The sequence below is a fragment of the Pongo pygmaeus genome, chromosome 9 (assembly GCF_028885625.2).
Source record: "Pongo pygmaeus isolate AG05252 chromosome 9, NHGRI_mPonPyg2-v2.0_pri, whole genome shotgun sequence".
NCBI lineage: Eukaryota > Metazoa > Chordata > Mammalia > Primates > Hominidae > Pongo > Pongo pygmaeus.
Window position 1 is genome coordinate 56,008,604 of NC_072382.2, and position 20,590 is coordinate 56,029,193.

Here is a 20,590-nt window from a genome sequence, read left to right on the forward strand (position 1 = left end):
TTTTAGTAGAGACAGGGTTTCACCATGTTGCCCAGGCTGGTCTCGAACTCCTGGGCTCAGGTAATCCACCTGCCTTGGCCTCCCAAAGTGTTGGGATTACAGGCGTGAGCCACCGCACCTGGCTCTTCCCTGCTCTTTAAAAAGCCATCTGTCCACCATGCCCTTTATGTATGCTGATCATACTTCCTAGGTAACCTCAGAATATATCATGGAGCAGTGGGATACAATGTTTGACATGGAATCTTGGAATTCAGGACATCTAGTTGTCAAACTTGTACTACCCCTCCTTTATTATTTTTTTTGACAGGGATTAAAACTGCCTATGCTAAATATCTGGATTCTTTACCTCCTCCCTGGTTGGGCCACTGTTGTATGTTAAGAGTTAGACACTTCATGTCATGAGCAGTTGAGCCAGCCATGTGGGATCAATTTCACTGTGAACCCACAGGACTCCAAACCAGGCCTTTTTTGTTGTTGCTATTCAAAATGAATGCTGAGATGTAAGGTCATCTCCCACTGCCTGTGTCTGCTATGGATGTGAGCTACAATGTGGCAGGAGGCCCCCAAGATTAGAAGGCAGCCTGGCAAGGCAGGACAGTCAGAAGATGGGGCTGAAACTCCAACTGACTTCTTGGCTATAGGTTCCTTGGCACGTCATTTTCTCTGGGTTTTTTTTTTTTTTTTTTTTTTCCACTTGTAAAATGGGAGTAAGAATACCTCTCTGGCATCATTTTGCATTATACTGAGGATTTGGGAAAGCATTTAGAAATTAGTAGGTACTCAATACATTAAAAAAAAATCCTTTTCATGCCAAGGGGTCGACTTAGTGGGCTGGCTGGACACTGATGTTGCTTGCCACTCAATGTGTGGTCCAGGCACTAGAGCACTGGTATTGCCTAGGAGTTTGTTAGAAATTGAGGATCCACTAGATCCCTGGTGATTCATAAAGTCTGAGAGGATCTGAAATTCTACAGTTCTAACAAGCTCCACAGGAGTGGCAAGAAGACCTGAGAAACTGAGAAGATGTGCGATATTGATGGCATACTAGCCAAGATGGGTTTGCAAAGGTTTTGGGTTTTCCCTGCATTTGCTGCATCCAGATAAGACTGACGTGCTCTTAGCATGAAATAAAACTCCTATGAGGACTTGCTCTAGCACAGACAAGCCAAACCACTAATTTGAATAAATAAGCATCAATTTTATTGAATCATGAATAATTTAAGACTGGTACAATCATCAGCTTTATTCTCTATGACATGGGGCATGATGTCCAGCAGATCATTGGCAAATCCAAAAACCTCATGACAAATGAAAATTAAATAGGTAGGAAGAGAGAGAGAGGAGGGGAGGAGGAAGGGGAGGGAGGATGGAAACATACCGTACACAAAATACTCAATTCCTAGTTTTCTCTTTAAAAATGGCTAGAAAAAATTCATCAAAATGCAGCACTTTAATCAATTATTTACAATTTCTATGTTACAATGAAAAAATGTACATCTTATAGAACATATTTCATAAACTGCTCCACTGGAAACAACTAGATCAAAACAGCAAACCTTCCATTTAATATCCACAAAGTTGGATTATTTTTCCTTTTTGAAGTAGATTCGCCACAATCAAATTTGAATACAGAGAATTTTGAAGTTTAAGCATCAAACAACAAAGTAAAAGTCCCCAAGATACAACAAAGATCTAGCAAGTCTTGTTCCTGTCCCACTCCCACCCCACCCCTAATGAAACTTAAAAGGTATTCCCATTTCAATTATGGCCTGTATCATTCTTGGCAGTTTGGGAAGAGAACTTTTGGCTTCCATTGGTAACTCAACATAAATGTTGCATAGAATTTATATATTTCAAAATTGGCCTAACGGTAGAAAAGGCAAAATGGAAGCATTTCCGATAGAGCCCTAAATGAGTACAAAGTCACTTTGTAAAAGGTGAGTGACACTAAAGTAAAAATATGACCAAAACAAGAAATGTGCATATTAGACAACCCTGCTTCCCGAAACTTTAGGAAGGACACGGAGTTGTGAGTCAAACAAGGGCTATGCTACTTGAAGTCAATGTTCACCAATCAGGCAGCACCAGGTACAGAAGTCTTGGTTCTAACCTGGACCCAGTGGGAGGGAAGTCTGTGGGAAAGGGGAGAAGAGAATGACAAGAGAGGATGTCATATTAAAAAAAGGTTTCAAACAATATTGGCAGGTGTCTACTCACAAGGTGATTGGAAAACTGCCCACGAGAAGAAGTCAACTTTACCTCCTCCCAAATTCACAGTATGCGAGTGTAGGGTCATTTCTGGGAGACAAGTTGTCTGAGGAGGGCCACCCTTCAGGTTTACCAGAAATCTTAGGGTTTGGCCCCCCTGGTCACAGGCTAAATATATGGTTTGAAAGTTTTATTAAAAACAAAAACAGAACAAGACACACTCACACCCAGATGACTAATGAAGGCTAAGCAGAATAGTCTGAGTTTGCTGAGATTAAAGCAGGGATAGTGTTGAAAAGTTTTCCTTTCACTAGTGGGACACATTCCCCTTTTCTTTTCAAAGAGGAAGAACATGGTGTCATCCAATGTGAAGTGAGCAGTTTCGGGTCAAACTCTCATGGTAAGAAACTAAAAAAAGATGCCAAGAGACAAACTTTCAGAAATAGAAATGCAAAAGATGGAATAAAAACCCTGATCATTAAAACAGAGACACCTTCACTGGTGTCCAATAAGGATTCTCTTTACAAAACAGAAACAAACAACTCAAAAATTTACCATACTTTGTAATGAAAATACCAGTATGTTGAAGACACAGCAGACTGGGTTTCTATTAGAGCAAGTATCAGCAAGGTCATGTAGACTTGTAGAAACTTTTGCCTTCTCCTGCATCAGACAGATCATTGTCCAGTTGGGTTGTCAGCTGGAGACTGATAAGAACCTAAAAAATGGATCTTCTTTTTTTTCTTTTTCCCATGGTCACGCATCCACACAAATGAGTTTTTTGGATGAGAAAAGTCACAGCAACTTGAGTTCTCCTGATGAATAGATGACTTTTTAGCCCTGTTTGTTTCAATGGGGAAAACAATGACAAAAAAACAAACCCCAGGCAGGCACGACACTTATGTAAAATGAACACAGTTAGTACAAAACCAGTAAGGCATCACTTTGGGAAGGTCAGCACCGAAGAGGTCAGGCAAGGCTCGTCCAGACGGGGCTTCTGGGAGGGAGTGACCCTCACCCTTGTTGAGCTGCGTCATGTTGGTTCTGAGGAAAGTGCAAGTCTTTTGCGGGGTGACCGCATCACCCCACCGGAAGTTGGGGCGGGGACGCTGGAGGTGTTGGTGTGTGTTCTAAACCCTCAAGGACGAGAAGGGAAGGCAAGGTCCATGGCTCACCCACATGTCGAGGACCAGGTCCTCATCCATTTTAAAGGACACAGATACCCCCAGCCCTAGCAGGAGGAGGCGAGTGTGTAGGACTGTGAGGATGGACAACTAAAAACCAAAACTGAGCAGGACCAAACCAAAACTCAACTCCTGCGGTTCTTACTTTCACCAAAGGATTGATTCTGACCAAGAGGGGAAGGGGGAAAAAAAATCTTCAAAAATCAATGCATCAGAAAGGAAGAAACTCAACCTCATTTTCAAAAGGTAATCTGTTCTCCAAAGTAGAACAAGTCTCACTCTACACAGTGTTTGCAGAAAAAAAAAACCTGATTCATTCATATATCAGAAGGAAACAGACACATGCTGTTCTGCACTGACAGCCACATCCACCGGCTCACACTCTCACTCTGTCACTCACTCTCATGGATATTAATCAGAGGCTGATGGACCCGAATGGGGTGGTTCGATTGGAACAGGCAAAATACCTCTCGGGTAAGGAAAGCACCATTTAAAAAACATGAAAGCACGGTTTATTTTCTCCTAAGGTTTCCCTGTGTCGTAGCTCTGTAGTGCGTTGAACGTGACCAAAGCAAGCACCCTGGTTAGCACCAGTTCTCCCTGTGGCCGGCTGTGCGGGAGGGTGGGTGGCGTGGCTCTGAGACCCAGTCTGGAGGGTCTGTGCTGAGGGGAAGCCATGCTTCTCTGTTTCCGACTTTGCTCCAGTCTCTTCTGTCTCTGGGAAGCTCATGGCAGGATGCTGTTTGGTTTCAGAGCTTCATGTGGGTTCTATTTTTTTTTTTTTTTCTCTCTCTCTCTCTTTTCATTTCAACGGCGATGATCCTTTCCCGAGAAGTATCTTCAGTGTCTTAGGGAGGTCACAGCAACAAGGCAAAACAATAATTAAAGTACAACAGAAGGTAGTGCAGTTCTCGCTGTGGAAGGAAGCGGTCCGCAGGCAGCTGGCCTGGGATGCCTGCACCCAGGTCGAGGCTGAAGGACAAGGGGTCTCGGTGTTCCCGCAGCTCTAAGGCTGTGGCTGGGGGCTGGCTCAGGAAGTCATCTTCAGGGTGATGTGGGGGATGCAGGTGGAATGCGGTGAGGAGAAGAGGAGGGCGCTGGGCTCCGGGCCCCTGTCACAGAGTGGACTCCAAAGAGGAGTCCAAGATGTCATCGTGATGGCTGTTGCTGTTGGAGTCGCTGTCATAGCTTTGGGGGCTGGAGTAGTTGGCTGCCTCCTGCAGCCTCATCAGCATGTTCATCTAGGGGAAGAGTGGAGAAGCATGAGCTGCTTTCTGTCTAGTTGGCTGCCCACCCTGGACTCCTAGAAGGTCATGCCACCTCCTCCAGACTCACCTGGGATAACAGCCCACAGTGGAGGCAGTGGACAAGAACATGGACTTTGGGCCAGGCTTCTAGGGTTCAAATCCCAGCTTCACCAATTACTAGCTGCATGACTTTGAACACATTACTTAACCTCTTTATACTTGTTTCTTTACTGGTCAAATGTGAATAATAATAGTACCTGCCCTATAATGTTATGGGTGGATTGAGTTAATATACATAGAGCACTGAAAACAAAATGATGCTCTCTATACATATTATATTTATTTTTTTATTTAGGAGGGGCACACCTTTCAGGCATAGCCCTCGGCCTGGATGAAGGTGTGAGCATCCCTGCTCCTGGAACTTGGCATCAGCATCACCAACATCGGAAGCACACGGACCCCCTCCCACTTCGACAAGCATCAAACCCATCTCTTCTCCTTGCTCTGGCCAGGTCAGACTGGAGCCAACTGTACTGCAGCTCCTATGGAAGCCTTGGCAGGGAGGTGAGGGGGAGCACCAGTTACAAGCAAAGCTTCCAAGTGCAAAGAGCCTTCGCTTATGATTCAGGAATCTCTGGGCAAGTTACCTAAGGTATCTGAGCCAGCAGCTCGTCATCTGTGGAATGGGGAGAATGGCAACACTTCTCATAGGGTTGAAGTAGGGAATAAAATGATATAATGTGTATTAAACCCTTAGAAGAGGGGCTGGCCTGGCATATAGTAAGTGCTTAATAAATGTCATCTGTTGTCATCATCTAACTTAAAAGAGTTTAGTGACAGTGTTCTTAAATCTGCCCTTGTTTACATTCTATGGGTCACTTGTTTGGGAGTAGGGAGAGGGACTAAAAACTACTTTTATTTATAACTGTAAATTGTGTGTATGTATTTTATATTTTATATAACAAGTAAGTCAGGAATATGGGGCCTCTCTGAGCTAAGGCCAAGATGTGGTGCAGCTGGGTGTACAATCCAGCTGCCCCTCAGGATGCTTTGCAGAGTCTACCCAGATGTGCCAGGCTGCAGAAGCACCATCATCTGGTGTCCATCTACACAGCCATAACTAGGGAAGAGGCAGAGCTGAAGTATAATGGACAATCCTTGGCAACTGGGATTACTTATTCACTCACTAAACACTCCCAGTATGTCCACAGTATATGGTTCTGGAACAAAAGCAAGTAAATCCTGTTTTCATGAAAGTCTCAGTCTCATGAGTGAGAAAGATTAATACATAAGAGAGCTATGGTAATAGAGACACATGGCCCTGGGCAGAAAGAGCAGAACTGAGGAGAAATACCAAATATCTAACTTGGTAATGGAAGTGGCTGGACTGGCACAGCTCACTTCTGGGGGCCTAGGGTTGGAAGGAGAATTCTGTTTCTGCATTTCCAAGAATCCTGGGTCTTACCTACACACCTTCTGTGTCCAACCAGTGATACAAACGTTACTGGCTCAGAAAAGATTGTTTAGGGATGGGCTGGCCATTCTTTCCTCTAAATATACTAAGTTCTATTTTCTGTAAGACTTCATGAGTTTGCCCCCACAAAAAACACCTCCGTGACCTTGGCTTTCAGCAATGGTTAACGTTGCAAATGGCTGTTTAAAGTATGCTTCTTCCCTTTGTAAGACTACTGTTATAAATATTGCAAACTAGGTTGTACATGGCAACACAAATAATAAATCCTTAAAAAATACAGTTCCCACTACAATCTTCAACAGAACCACAGCTACATCCCACCAAACAGCAGGATGGCAGACAACATGAATCGCCTATTATTATTTTTTTTATCTAGGGACTTAATTAGCTGCTAGGAATAGAACAGTAAATCAGTTGTCTTTTAATCCTGCTACATCTGTTGTAATATTTTCTTTCATTAGGTAATGTAAATAATATTCTCTGTTATGTTTTCTTTTTGCTATGCCTGCCAAGAAAGCTTGGGGCTAAATTTAAGGCATAATAGTCCTTTAACCATGGGAGGTTTTGGTATATTTGCTTCCTCTTTATTTTATTGGGCTTTTGATTTGTTAGGTCTAATTTAGCAGTATGACTCTGTGTGGGTCTTATATTGGTAGAGTACTACAATCGATTAGAAATACTACTGTTATTGGCCCGGGTGTTTCTTTTGTTTGTTTGTTTGAGACAAGGTTTGGTTCTATCAACCAGGCTGGAGTGCAGTGGCACAATCTTGGCTCACTGCAAACTCTGCCTCCCAGGCTCAAGCCCTCCTCCCACCTCAGCCTCCTGAGTAGCTGGGACTATAGGTGTGTGCCACCATGCCCAGTTAATTTTTGTATTTTTTGTAGAGAAGAGGTTTTGTTACGTTGCCCAGGCTGTTTTCGAGCTCATGAGCTCAAGCAATCCACCTACCTCAGCCACGAAAAGTGCTGGGACTACAGGCATGAGCCACCACACCCAGCCCGGATGCTTCTTTTTTTTTTTTTTTGAGACGGAGTCTTGCTCTGTCGCCCAGGCTGGAGTGCAGTGGCGCGATCTCGGCTCACCGTGAGCTCCACCTCCCGGGTTCACGCCATTCTCCTGCCTCAGCCTCCCGAGTAGCTGGGACTACGGGTGCCTGCCACCACGCCCAGCTAATTTTTTTTGTATTTTTAGTAGAGATGGTGTTTCACCATGTTAGCCAGGATGGTCTTGATCTCCTGACCTCGATCCACCTGCCTTGGTCTCCCAAAGTGCTGGGATTACAGGGGTGAGCCACCCCAGCCTGGGTGCTTCTTAAAGGGCCTTTATTGTTTTAGCAACAGCCGAATAAATAAGAAGCTTAAACAGTGTTAAAGACTTAGCTCATCTCAATAGCCATGGGACTCATATTCAGGTCCCCTTCCCTCTGTGAGTCCATCCTGCCCTCAAACCTCTCCCTGTTTACCCTATCATTTGCCTTGGGCTTCTGGTCCTTAGCAATCTCTTCCTCTGCTCTGTTATTGCTAGGAGAGATCAAAGTGATAGGATAGGAGGGAATAGAGGTGGCATCCCAAATCAGAGGGCAAAGAGTTGTATAGAGACAGTAGGTATAAGAATATTTAAGGGGAAAAATCAATTCTTCATCTTTTATCTAGTACCAGAAAAAAATTTCAGAGGAAAAGTTTTTAGCGAAAAACTAAAACCATGGAAGAAAATATTGGCAAAAATGGCCCAGTCATTTGGGTCCAGCCTTCTAAAGCAAGGCTGGATTTAGTCACCTTTGTATTTCCAGAGGCCCTGCATCATACCCAACACACAGTAAGTGCTTAACGAATGCTGAGCTGCTCTGGTGGCTGAGGACTCACCAGCGGGTCACCTTCAGCATCACTGGGGGGCATCTGCTTGCTTGTCGATCCCTCCCGAGGCATGGAGTAGCCGTCGAAGCCGACATCCTCAGGCCGTAACTGCAACAGGGGAGGCCACTCGTGCTGTTGTGGGCTGGCTGCCCATGGATATGTGTCCATCACCCACTTGGCAGGATCCTCCCAGGGGGCGCGCCTTCCATAGAGCTGAAAACAGGCAAAGAAGGAACAGTCTGGAAGTGGCCCAGATCTCTCTTGTAGCCCCAGTTTTGCAGCTTTCTGAAAAACTCCCCAAATCCAGCATCACACCTTCCCTGATGGAGTAATTCCACTTGGATTCCATGCTCAGGAAGTCATCCAAGATGCAGACAGTTCGAGGTGCTAAGGCTGAAGGCAGCATGACCCAGTGCTCTAGAATACAGGCTTTGGAGTCAGGCTGATCTAGGTTCATGTCTCAGCTCTGCCACTGACTCACCGTGTGACCCTAAACTCTGAGCCTTGATAATCCAATTTGAAAAACTGGCTGTGGGGGAAAAACAATGACCTGATTTGAAGCATTAGTCGACATCCATGGTACAATCCCACCATGACTGATTTCAAACCACTGACATGATGTCACTGGATGTGGAGTTGGAAAAAGGTGCTATCAGCTTTCAAGAGCCAGCTCTAGTACTCCATTCAGTGCATCTACTCAAAGAATACTGCCTACGTATCTTGGGTGTTGGGTACCAACACTGCAGGCAGAGGTCACAATGGCCCTGGCTCAATATTTACTTTGATTTTGTATTGAGACAACGTTTTGCAATGTTGCTCAGGCTGGAGTATAGTGGCATGATCATGCTCCCTGTGGCCTCAATCTCCCGGGCTCAAGTGATGCTCCTGCCTCAGCCTCCCAAGTAGCTGAGACTACTTGTGTGCCACCATGTCTGGCTAATTTTTAAAACATTTTTTTTTTAAGAGATGGGATCTCTCTATGTTGCCCAGGCTGGTCTCGAACTTTTGGGCTCAAACAATCCTCGTGCCTTGGTCTCCCAAAGGTCTGGGATTATAGGTGTGAGCCACTGTGCTGGGCTGGTCCTGGCTCAATAAAACCCCATTTCTTGAAATGGGTCTGACTCTCACAGCCCCTATATAGAAGTGCTGCTCCTTTTCAAAACAGCAAATTGCTAACAGAGGTTGCACATAGGCAGTGAAATTATGAGGGCTTCTCTCTTGTCATGTATTTCTCAAAATTCCATTAATAGCTAATTGGCTCTTAAAACAGTAAACTATATTATCACTTAATTTTATAGTAAGATCAACACCATGCCTCCAAGCTCCTTTTCTTAAGCCTCAATTATCTAATGGTAAAATGATTTTAGTGACCACTACTAGCAATTTCAAGAAATACATACATTCTTCGAAGAACAGAAACCTAGACTGGACCCCTTCCCAACATGAGGCTCTGTATATTACACAGCTAGGTATAGGCTTTATATTTTTCTCCTTTAACACCACCACATCTTCCAGCTGACTTTGTGCCAGGTACTGTGAGAAATGCTTTATGAATACCTTGCTTAACCACCGTGCAACTCCAAGAGGAAGTACTACTACCCGTGATTTACAGATGAGGAAATAGGCCCAGGGAGGAGAGAAGCCAGAATTGGAAACTAAGTATGTTCAATTCCACGGTCCACTAGTTTGGCCCACTTGGTCTATGTGGCAGGACATGCTCACAGCCAGGGCAGTGTCACCTGTAGTTCTGCAGAGAGAACTCTGCGGGGGGCCTTGGGGCACAGAGACTAAAGAGTCCTGTGGGCCACCATGGCTGCAGTGTGTTTCTAGGGTGGCCACAGCTCTCTGTCTGTCTGCTCCCCCTGCCCTCCTGGGAATCCTGCCGTGGAGAGGGTACAGAGAGCAAGGTGCTGACAATAGTGCGAAGCTGGGGGAGGAGCCAAGATGGCCGAATAGGAACAGCTCCGGTCTACAGCTCCCAGCGTGAGCAACGCAGAAGACGGGTGATTTCTGCATTTCCATCTGAGGTACCGTGTTCATCTCACTAGGGAGTGCCAGACAGTGGGCACAGGTCAGTGGGTGAGTGCACCGTGCACCAGCCGAAGCAGGGGCAAGGCATTGCCTCACTCGGGAAGCGCAAGCGGTCACGGAGTTCCCTTTCCAGGGGTGACAGACGGCACCTGGAAAATCGGGCCACTCCCACCCGAATACTGTGCTTTTCCAACGGGCTTAGGAAACGGTGCCCCAGGAGAGTATAGTCCGCACCTGGCTCAGAGGGTCCTACGCCCACAGAGTCTCGCTGATTGCTAGCACAGCAGTCTGAGATCAAACAGCAAGTCGGCAGCGAGGCTGGGGGAGGGGCGCCCGCCATTGCCCAGGCTCGCTTCGGTAAACAAAGCAGCCTGGAAGCTTGAACTGGGTGGAGCCCACCACAGCTCAAGGAGGCCTGCCTGCCTCTGTAGGCTCCACCTCTGGGGGCAGGGCACAGACAAACAAAAAGACAGCAGTAACCTCTGCAGACTTAAATGTCCCTGTCTGACAGCTTTGAGGAGAGCAGTGGTTCTCCCAGCACGCAGCTGGGGATCTGAGAATGGGCAGACTGCCTCCTCAAGTGGGTCCCTGACCCCTGACCCCCGAGCAGCCTAACTGGGAGGCACCCCCCAGCAGGGGCAGACTGACACCTCACACGGCCGGCCAGGTACTCCAACAGACCTGCAGCTGAGGGTCCTGTCTGTTAGAAGGAAAACTAACAGAAAGGACATCCACACCAAAAACCCATCTGTACATCACCATCATCAAAGACCAAAAGCAGATAAAACCACAAAGATGGGGAAAAAGCAGAGCAGAAAAACTGGAAACTCTAAAAAGCAGAGTACCTCTCCTCCTCCAAAGGAACGCAGTTCCTCACCAGCAACGGAACAAAGCTGGATGGAGAATGACTTTGATGAGCTGAGAGAAGAAGGCTTCAGACGATCAAATTACTCCGAGCTACGGGAGGATATTCAAACCAAAGGCAAAGAAGTTGAAAACTTTGAAAAAAATTTAGAATAATGTATAACTAGAATAACCAATACAGAGAAGTGCTTAAAGGAGCTGATGGAGCTGAAAACCAAGGCTCGAGAACTACGTGAAGAATGCAGAAGCCTCAGGAGCCGATGCGATCAAATGGCAGAAAGGGTATCAGCCCTGGAAGATGAAATGAATGAAATGAAGCGAGAAGGGAAGTTTAGAGAAAAAAGAATAAAAAGAAACAAGCAAAGCCTCCAAGAAATGTGGGACTATGTGAAAAGACCAAATCTATGTCTGATTGGTGTACCTGAAAGTGACAGGGAGAATGGAAACAAGTTGGAAAACACTCTGCAGGATATTATCCAGGAGAACTTGCCCAATCTAGCAAGGCAGGCCAACATTCAGATTCAGGAAATACAGAGAACGCCACAAAGATATTCCTCGAGAAGAGCAACTCCAAGACACATAATTGTCAGATTCACCAAAGTGGAAATGAAGGAAAAAATGTTAAGGGCAGCCAGAGAGAAAGGTCAGGTTACCATCAAAGGGAAGCTCATCAGACTAACAGCGGATCTCTCGGCAGAAACCCTACAAGCCAGAAGAGAGTGGGGGCCAATATTCAACATTCTTAAAGAAAAGAATTTTCAACCCAGAATTTCATATCCAGCCAAACTAAGCTTCATAAGTGAAGGAGAAATAAAATACTTTACAGACAAGCAAATGCTGAGAGATTTTGTCACCACCAGGCCTGCCCTAAAAGAGCTCCTGAAGGAAGCACTAAACATGGAAAGGAACAACTGGTACCAGCCACTGCAAAATCATGCCAAAATGTAAAGACCATCAAGACTAGGAAGAGACTGCATCAACTAATGAGCAAAATAACCAGCTAACATCATAATGACAGGATCAAATTCACACATAACAATATTAACTTTAAATGTAAATGGACTAAATGCTCCAATTAAAAGACACAGACTGGCAAATTGGATAAAGACTCAAGACCCATCAGTGTGCTGTATTCAGGAAACCCATCTCACATGCAGAGACACACATAGGCTCAAAATAAAAGGATGGAGGAAGATCTATCAAGCAAATGGAAAACAACAAAAGGCAGGGGTTGCAATCCTAGTCTCTGATAAAACAGACTTTAAACCAACAAAGATCAAAAGAGACAAAGGCGGCCATTACATAATGGTAAAGGGATTAATTCAACAAGAAGAGCTAACTATCCTAAATATATATGCACCCAATACAGGAGCACCCAGATTCATAAAGCAAGTCCTGAGTGACCTACAAAGAGACTTAGACTCCCACACATTAATAATGGGAGACTTTAACACCCCACTGTCAACATTAGACAGATCAACGAGACAGAAAGTCAACAAGGATACCCAGGAATTGAACTCAGCTCTGCACCAAGCGGACCTAATAGACATCTACAGAACTCTCCACCCCAAATCAACAGAATATACATTTTTTTCAGCACCACACCACACCTATTCCAAAATTGACCACATACTTGGAAGTAAAGCTCTCCTCAATAAATGTAAAAGAACAGAAATTATAACAAACTATCTCTGAGATCACAGTGCAATCAAGCTAGAACTCAGGATTAAGAATCTCACTCAAAACCGCTCAACTACATGGAACCTGAACAACCTGCTCCTGAATGACTACTGGGTACATAACGAAATGAAGGCAGAAATAAAGATGTTCTTTGAAACCAATGAGAACCAAGACACAACATACCAGAATCTCTGGGATGCATTCAAAGCAGTGTGTAGAGGGAAATTTATAGCACTGAATGCCCACAAGAGAAAGCAGGAAAGATCCAAAATTGACACCCTAACATCACAATTAAAAGAACTAGAAAAGCAAGAGCAAACACATTCAAAAGCTAGCAGAAGGCAAGAAATAACTAAAATCAGAGCGGAACTGAAGGAAATAGAGACACAAAAAACCCTTCAAAAAATAAATGAATCCAGGAGCTGGTTTTTTGAAAGGATCAACAAAATTGATAGACCGCTAGCAAGATTAATAAAGAAAAAAAGAGAGAAGAATCAAATAGATGCAATAAAAAATGACAAAGGGGATATCACCACTGATCCCACAGAAATACAAACTACCATCAGTGAATATTACAAACACCTCTATGCAAATAAACTAGAAAATCTAGAAGAAATGGATAAATTCCTCAACACATACACCCTCCCAAGACTAAACCAGGAAGAAGTTGAATCTCTGAATAGACCAATAACAGGAGCTGAAATTGTGGCAATAATCAATAGCTTACCAACCAAAAAAAGTCCAGGACCAGATGGGTTCACAGCCGAATTCTACCAGAGGTACAAGGAGGAGCTGGTACCATTCCTTCTAAAACTATTCCAATCAATAGAAAAAGAGGGAATCCTCCCTAACTCATTTTATGAGGCCAGCATCATCCTGATACCAAAGCCGGGCAGAGACACAACCAAAAAAGAGAATTTTAGAGCAATATCCTTGATGAACATTGATGCAAAAATCCTCAATAAAATACTGGCAAACAGAATCCAGCAGCACATCAAAAAGCTTATCCACCATGATCAAGTGGGCTTCATCCCTGGGATGCAAGGCTGGTTCAATATACGCAAATCAATAAACGTAATCCAGCATATAAACAGAACCAAAGACAAAAACCACATGATTATCTCAATAGATGCAGAAAAGGCCTTTGACAAAATTCAACAACCCTTCATGCTAAAAACTCTCAATAAATTAGGTATTGATGGGACGTATCTCAAAATAATAAGACCTATCTATGACAAACCCACAGCCAACATCATACTGAATGGGCAAAAACTGGAAGCATTCCCTTTGAAAACTGGCACAAGACAGGGATGCCCTCTCTCACCACTTCTATTCAACATAGTGTTGGAAGTTCTGGCCAGGGCAATTAGGCAGGAGAAGGAAATCAAGGGTATTCAATTAGGAAAAGAGGAAGTCAAATTGTCCCTGTTTGCAGATGACATGATTGTATATCTAGAAAACCCCATTGTCTCAGCCCAAAATCTCCTTAAGCTGATAAGCAACTTCAGCAAAGTCTCAGGATACAAAATCAATGTACAAAACTCACAAGCATTTTTATACATCAATAACAGACAAACAGAGAGCCAAATCATGAGTGAACTCCCATTCACAATTGCTTCAAAGAGAATAAAATACCTAGGAATCCAACTTACAAAGGATGTGAAGGACCTCTTCAAGGAGAACTACAAACCACTGCTCAAGGAAATAAAAGAGGATACAAACAAATGGAAGAACATTCCATGCTCATGGGTAGGAAGAATCAATATCGTGAAAATGGCCATCCTTCCCAAGGTGATTTACAGATTCAATGCCATCCCCATCAAGCTACCAATGACTTTCTTCACAGAATTGGAAAAAACTACTTCAAAGTTCATATGGAACCAAAAAAGAGCCCGCATCGCCAAGTCAATCCTAAGCCAAAAGAACAAAGCTGGAGGCATCACACTACCTGACTTCAAACTATACTCCAAGGCTACAGTAACCAAAACAGCATGGTACTGGTACCAAAACAGAGATATAGATCAATGGAACAGAACAGAGCCGTCAGAAATAATGCCACATATCTACAACTATCTGATCTTTGACAAACCTGAGAAAAACAAGAAATGGGGAAAGGATTCCCTATTTAATAAACGGTGCTGGGAAAACTGGCTAGCCATAAGTAGAAAGCTGAAACTGGATCCCTTCCTTACACCTTATACAAAAATCAATTCAAGATGGATTAAAGACTTAAATGTTAGACCTAAAACCATAAAAACCCTAGAAGAAAACCTAGGCATTACCATTCAGGACATAGGCATGGGCAAGGACTTCATGTCTAAAACACCAAAAGCAATGGCAACAAAAGCCAAAATTGACAAATGGGATCTAATTAAACTAAAGAGCTTCTGCACAGCAAAGGAAACTACCATCAGAGTGAACAGGCAACCTACAAAATGGGAGAAAATTTTCGCAACCTACTCATCTGACAAAGGGCTAATATCCAGAATCTACAATGAACTCCAACAAATTTACAAGAAAAAAACAAACAACCCCATCAAAAAGTGGGCAAAGGACATGAACAGACACTTCTCAAAAGAAGACATTTATGCAGCCAAAAAACACATGAAAAAATGCTCACCATCACTGGCCATCAGAGAAATGCAAATCAAAACCACAATGAGATACCATCTCACACCAGTTAGAATGGCAATCATTAAAAAGTCAGGAAACAACAGGTGCTGGAGAGGATGTGGAGAAATAGGAACACTTTTACACTGTTGGTGGGACTGTAAACTAGTTCAACCCTTGTGGAAGTCAGTGTGGCGATTCCTCAGGGATCTAGAACTAGAAATTCCATTTGACCCAGCCATCCCATTACTGGGTATATACCCAAAGGACTATAAATCATGCTGCTATAAAGACACATGCACATGTATGTTTATTGTGACATTATTCACAATAGCAAAGACTTGGAACCAACCCAAATGTCCAACAATGATAGACTGGATTAAGAAAAGGTGGCACATATACACCATGGAATACTATGCAGCCATAAAAAATGATGAGTTCATGTCCTTTGTAGGGACATGGATGAAGCTGGAAATCATCATTCTCAGTAGACTATCGCAAGAACAAAAAACCAAACACCGCATATTCTCACTCATAGGTGGGAATTGAACAATGAGAACACATGGACACAGGAAGGGGAACATCACACTTCGGGGACTGTTGTGGGGTGGAGGGAGGGGGGAGGGATAGAATTGGGAGATATACCTAATGCTAGATGACGAGTTAGTGGGTGCAGCGCACCAGCATGGCACATGTATACATATGTAACTTACCTGCACATTGTGCACATGTACCATAAAACCTAAAGTATAGTAATAAAAAAAAAAAAAAATAGTGCGAAGCTGAGCTCTGAACCAACAAAACCATGTCTTTCCAAGGGGAAGGAGCTGGGGCCACCTAGCCCCACCCCCTCATTTACCAGATGGGCCAATCAAGGCCTAAAGAGCAGAGCCCGCTGAGAAAGGCTGTCAGGTAGAGCCCAATTTGAACCTAGAACCTCAGCTTCCTTTGCCAGGCCTTTTTCCTCTCCACCCCTCCTGACTGACACCACCTTGAGCAACTCTGAGTCATGTGAGCCACGTGACTCAGCCAGACCCGGAGCAGGGAGACGCGGAGCAGGCTGTTGGCCAGACATCAGTGTGTCAGCCTGCTGGGCTCATTGTCCCTGCCAGCAGTGCCCATGCTCCCATGACTGCCTGGGACCTCTCAGTATGATTTCTGTCAGGGAAGCTGCCCACCCTGCCCCTTCTCAGATGGGCCCATCTCTCTCTATTTGTGGCTATCACCCCCTCCGCTTAAGTCACGCAGCCTCCTATGACTCATTGCCTTCCCAGACACCAGCACTCCTCCCGTCCTGCACTCTGGCCCAATCTGTTGCTAAGTCTTCCTTAACCTGGGGCAGGAGTGAGTCTCAGGCCTAGGAGCTCAGTCTGACATTTGAAAGGCAATTATTGTGTGAGCAGGAAGGAATCGTGTGAGGGGCATGAGTTTGTGTGTATGTGGGCATGTGTCTCAGGGCAGAAGAGAATGCAAAAGTGGGATATTTGGAGCAGAAGAAGGCTGCTCCACATTAGAACCATTTGTGCAATTTTGAGAAGTTTCTCCCTCTGAGGTCTTTCCCTGTGGAAACTGGGCTGCATTTCCCAAGCCAGATCTCACATGAGACTGAACCAAACCCTCACAGCTACTGCTTCTGTGACAGCTACTGCTTCTGTCTCCACCCTACAGCCTGGATGAGGACATGCTCAGGGCTGCAGAATCACAGAGGCTAGAACTCCTGGAGCTGAACATGTCCTCAGAGATTATCTGGCACCGTAGTTTTCAAACATTTGCTCTTCATCTCTGGTCCTCAACTGAGTAGACTGGGGAACTTTTGGGCTTCATAGAAACCAGACTGAAAAAACTCTTCTAGTCCAAACTTGTCAATTTATAGATGGAGAACCCAAGGCCAAGAGACGGGAGACCTGTCTGGGGTCTCAGAGCAGGCTGGATAATCTGATAAATGGCCCCACACTCACTCTGCACTGTTCCTGTTCCCTGCAGGCATCAGGCCTGCCCTGGGCACAGAGAAAGGTCTTTTGAGTTACCCTGTAGACTTTAGACACTTTGGCAAGTGTTTCCAATGACAGTTCCAAAGGGAAGCAGGACTGAGGACTGAGTCATAAGACAAATGCACATTAGGTACGTGCTAACATCATCTGCAAGAACAGAAAATATTTTTATAAGCCTCCTCACTTGTCACTGGACATGTTCAAGTCTGGGTGATGAATGGCTGGGTAAGTACTGTGGCAAGCAAAGGAAACATCATAAAGCTCCTCAGCTCCGCTGCAGGCCCCGAGGGCAGCAGCAGAGACAGCTGGACAGACAGACACAGAGGGGAGGACATTCACTTTCCCTAAGGCAGGGGAAGGAACCTGGCATCCCCACTGGGTCAGGAAAAATGGGAGCAGGACAACAGGGAGCTGAGACATTGAAAACTAAAACCTGGGCCACTGTGAGCCTTCTGACTGTGGGACGCAGGGGGCTCCTGGGAGCGTGTGCACATCACGGAAGGATGCCATCGACTGCACATTCAGGAAGGTCCTCCAAGCAGTTCCACAAGTGCATCTGCGCATACACGCCCTTGCAGTGCTACCTTATGCTCACTAGAGGGCGATATCATGTTTCCTCTTGGCATGGGTGTACCTGTGGGGGGCGGCGGGGGGAGCTGCCTGGAAGCCATCCTCATACCCTGATGACAGCAGGTCTCCTTATGTTGCCATCAAATCCATACTACCATGGGCAGCCCTCCATCCCAGCTCCTGGTGCACGGCAGTCCTGTCAGAACCCATTCTAGGGACTCCACCTCTTCTCAGCCTAGAACCTCACTCTGAACTGCAATGTGCTCACTTCATGGCCACTTACCCGGGTTAGGTGAGGGGCAGGTGACCCTAGAGTAGGCGTGGACTCAAAGTAACACAAAGGAGAGTAGGGAATTTTAATTTTTTTAAAATAAAGGAATCCTTTTGTCCAATGAAATCATAGGGAGAACTCCACTCTATAAAATTCAGTATTTGGTTTCCCAAGCCACCTGAGGCTTCTCAGTGGAGTGATGGGTGTCCTCAGGATAGCTTGAAAATAACAGAAGTAGCCAAGGGGCCAGCTAGTCCTGGGCACCAATGCTCACTCCACCATACCCTGCTGAGTGGACTTGGTAAGGGGCAAGAATGTCTGTGAGCCTCAGTTTCCTCATCTGTAAGAGACTCACTGGGCTGTCAGAACTAAATGAGATCACACACGTCGGGCCCCTAATGGTGCCTGGCAAGTAGCAGGCCCTCAAAAACATCACCAAATGTTCCTTCAAAGCCAGAGGCATGAAGAACACAGCAAGCTTCCCCAGGAATCTGCAGAGTCTACACGGTCTCCTGGACTGATCAGGATGGCGAGGTCACAAGTTTGGGGCATAGTGATTCACTTTTGAGCCACTTAGTGGGATGCAAACTCTGGCCGCCTCCCTTTGCAGCTCCACACTCTTGAAAGACTAACCTTCAAATGACCTCTAAGCACAAAGCAGTGATGACTTTTCCTGCCTCACACTGAACTAGTGAGTCTTGAGACTGGAGCATGTCTCTGCTCCCTGCCCCAGATGGCTGGGGCCTCACTTTCTCATGGTGGGAAGGACACCCAATGATCCTCTATGATCAGCTCCATCAGCAGCCTCTCCTAGGTGGGAAGGGGAGTTCCTTTCCAGCTATGCCCAGAAAGCCTTCCTTTAGGTTCAGGTCCAAAGGAGCAGGGCCTCGGCACCACCAACCACTGTTAACCAATGAGGGGCTTGCTCAAGTGCAGCTCAAGGCTGGAGCACAAACAGGCTCCCTGCTTCCCGGTTAATGCCTTCCAGGGCAGGGGAGGCCTTTATTCAGCAGAGCCTGTGAGTGCTTCCCAGTTACTCTGAGGTTCACTCCCCTTCCTATGCCAGAAGACCACATTAGAGCAAAGATGAAGCAAATGGGAGAAGGTGAGGTGGAATCAGGGGCAAACAGTCCACCTCATCTGCCTGCAATTCTCTTTGCTTTTCTTAAGCAGCTTGGGTTTCCCAGAGGTGCTGGGCATATCACACTCCCTGGAAGCCACCAATGAGAACAGAGGAGAGAGGCTTCTGAAATGAGACAGACTGCAAGAATCCAGCAGGTAGGAGATGCCTCTACTGGTCCCAAAATAGGAATGACTGGGTGGGTGGTTGGGTCTGTGGTATTAACAAAACCATTTGATTAAAGACTAAATTATGGTCAATTTATCCACGCCAGTGACTTTACCTACCTAGGGAGGTCCACTGCAAAGATCTAAAATCATTCATACCTTCTTGTATGAAAGCAACAGTTGATAGAACTCTGCTAACCAATGATTTTAGGCTGGCCAAAAGTTGCCTGATTTCTTGCTTTTCTCCTGCTTTCACAAAACACTTTATTAAATATGCTGACTTGAATTTGCAATGCGTATGCTCCAGTTTAGTGAAACGCATCACAAGAGGCAAAATATTTTCCTTTTCAAGCTCCCTTTGTCCTGAATGCCTCTGAAGACCATCACTGCTGCTATAAATCATAGATAGAAAATAGCTGAATACTCCTCAGTTCAGCCCAATATACAGAAATGACAAACACTGACTGCAGCCATTAACTTGCATTTGTCACACACGTGCCTGTGGGTGCACACCAGTCCCTGCACCCTCCACAGGCCTATGATAGCATCTTGTGTCTCTCACTGTCCAGTACCAAGGAAACAAAGAAGCTCTTGGAAACCTGGCTACCAAACTGGTTTCTGGATTATTCAGCCACATGTGATGTCTGCTAATTATTCACTGTGAGTGTTAAAAGCCTACAGAACTTCTTAGGCTGCCTCCAGGCTCAACAATAAAACTATCCCAAGTTCCAAATTAATGGTAAGCTTCCAGTTAAACCCTGGGTTAATTGAGAAGTAAAGAATTTTTGCTTTCCGGGCCGGGCATAGTGGCTCATGCCTGTAATCCTAGTACTTTGGGAGGCCAAGGTGGGTGAATCGCTTGAGGCCAGAAGTTCAAGACCAGCCTGGCCAACATGGTGAAACCCCATCTCTACTAAAATCCCCCCCCCCCAAAAAAAAGCCAGGTGTGGTAACACATGCCTGTAATCCCAGCTACTTGGGAGGCTGAGGCATGAGAACTGCTTGAACCCAGGAGGTGGAGGTTGCAGTAAGCTGAGATTGTGGAACAAAACTGTCTAAAAAAAAAAAAAAAAAAAAGAATTTGTGCTTTCCAACTGCTGCCAGGCAGGAGGAACTGGCAGCCTTATGGGCCCCAAAGTTCCTAAGAGGGTAGGGGTGGTAGGGGTGCTGATGTCAGGGAAAGAGTGCCACCAGCCCCAGGGCTAAGAGCCTGGAATTTGACCCAGAAGGCATGGATTCAAATCCCAGACCTTTCAAGCTTCCCTTTTATAACCTTAAGCACATCATTTATTCTCTTTGAGCCTCATTTTTTCTCTT

At 45.2% G+C, this 20,590-nt stretch overlaps 1 protein-coding gene across 11 annotated transcripts in view; it reads right to left on the reverse strand.

Annotated features, from left to right (window-relative positions):
- Positions 1–1,177: 1,177 nt before the first annotated feature.
- The window catches only part of NAV2 (neuron navigator 2), a 779,302-nt gene continuing 759,889 nt past the window's right edge, over positions 1,178–20,590 (reverse strand). For all 11 annotated transcript variants that reach the window (XM_063671085.1, XM_063671084.1, XM_054438543.2 and 8 more), the window contains 2 exons: positions 7,979–8,182; positions 1,178–4,633 (listed from right to left, as the gene is read on the reverse strand). In XM_063671085.1, the coding sequence (XP_063527155.1) occupies positions 4,508–4,633; positions 7,979–8,182 (330 nt within the window). In that variant the 3' untranslated portion in view covers positions 1,178–4,507. The remainder of the gene's footprint in view (positions 4,634–7,978; positions 8,183–20,590) is intronic.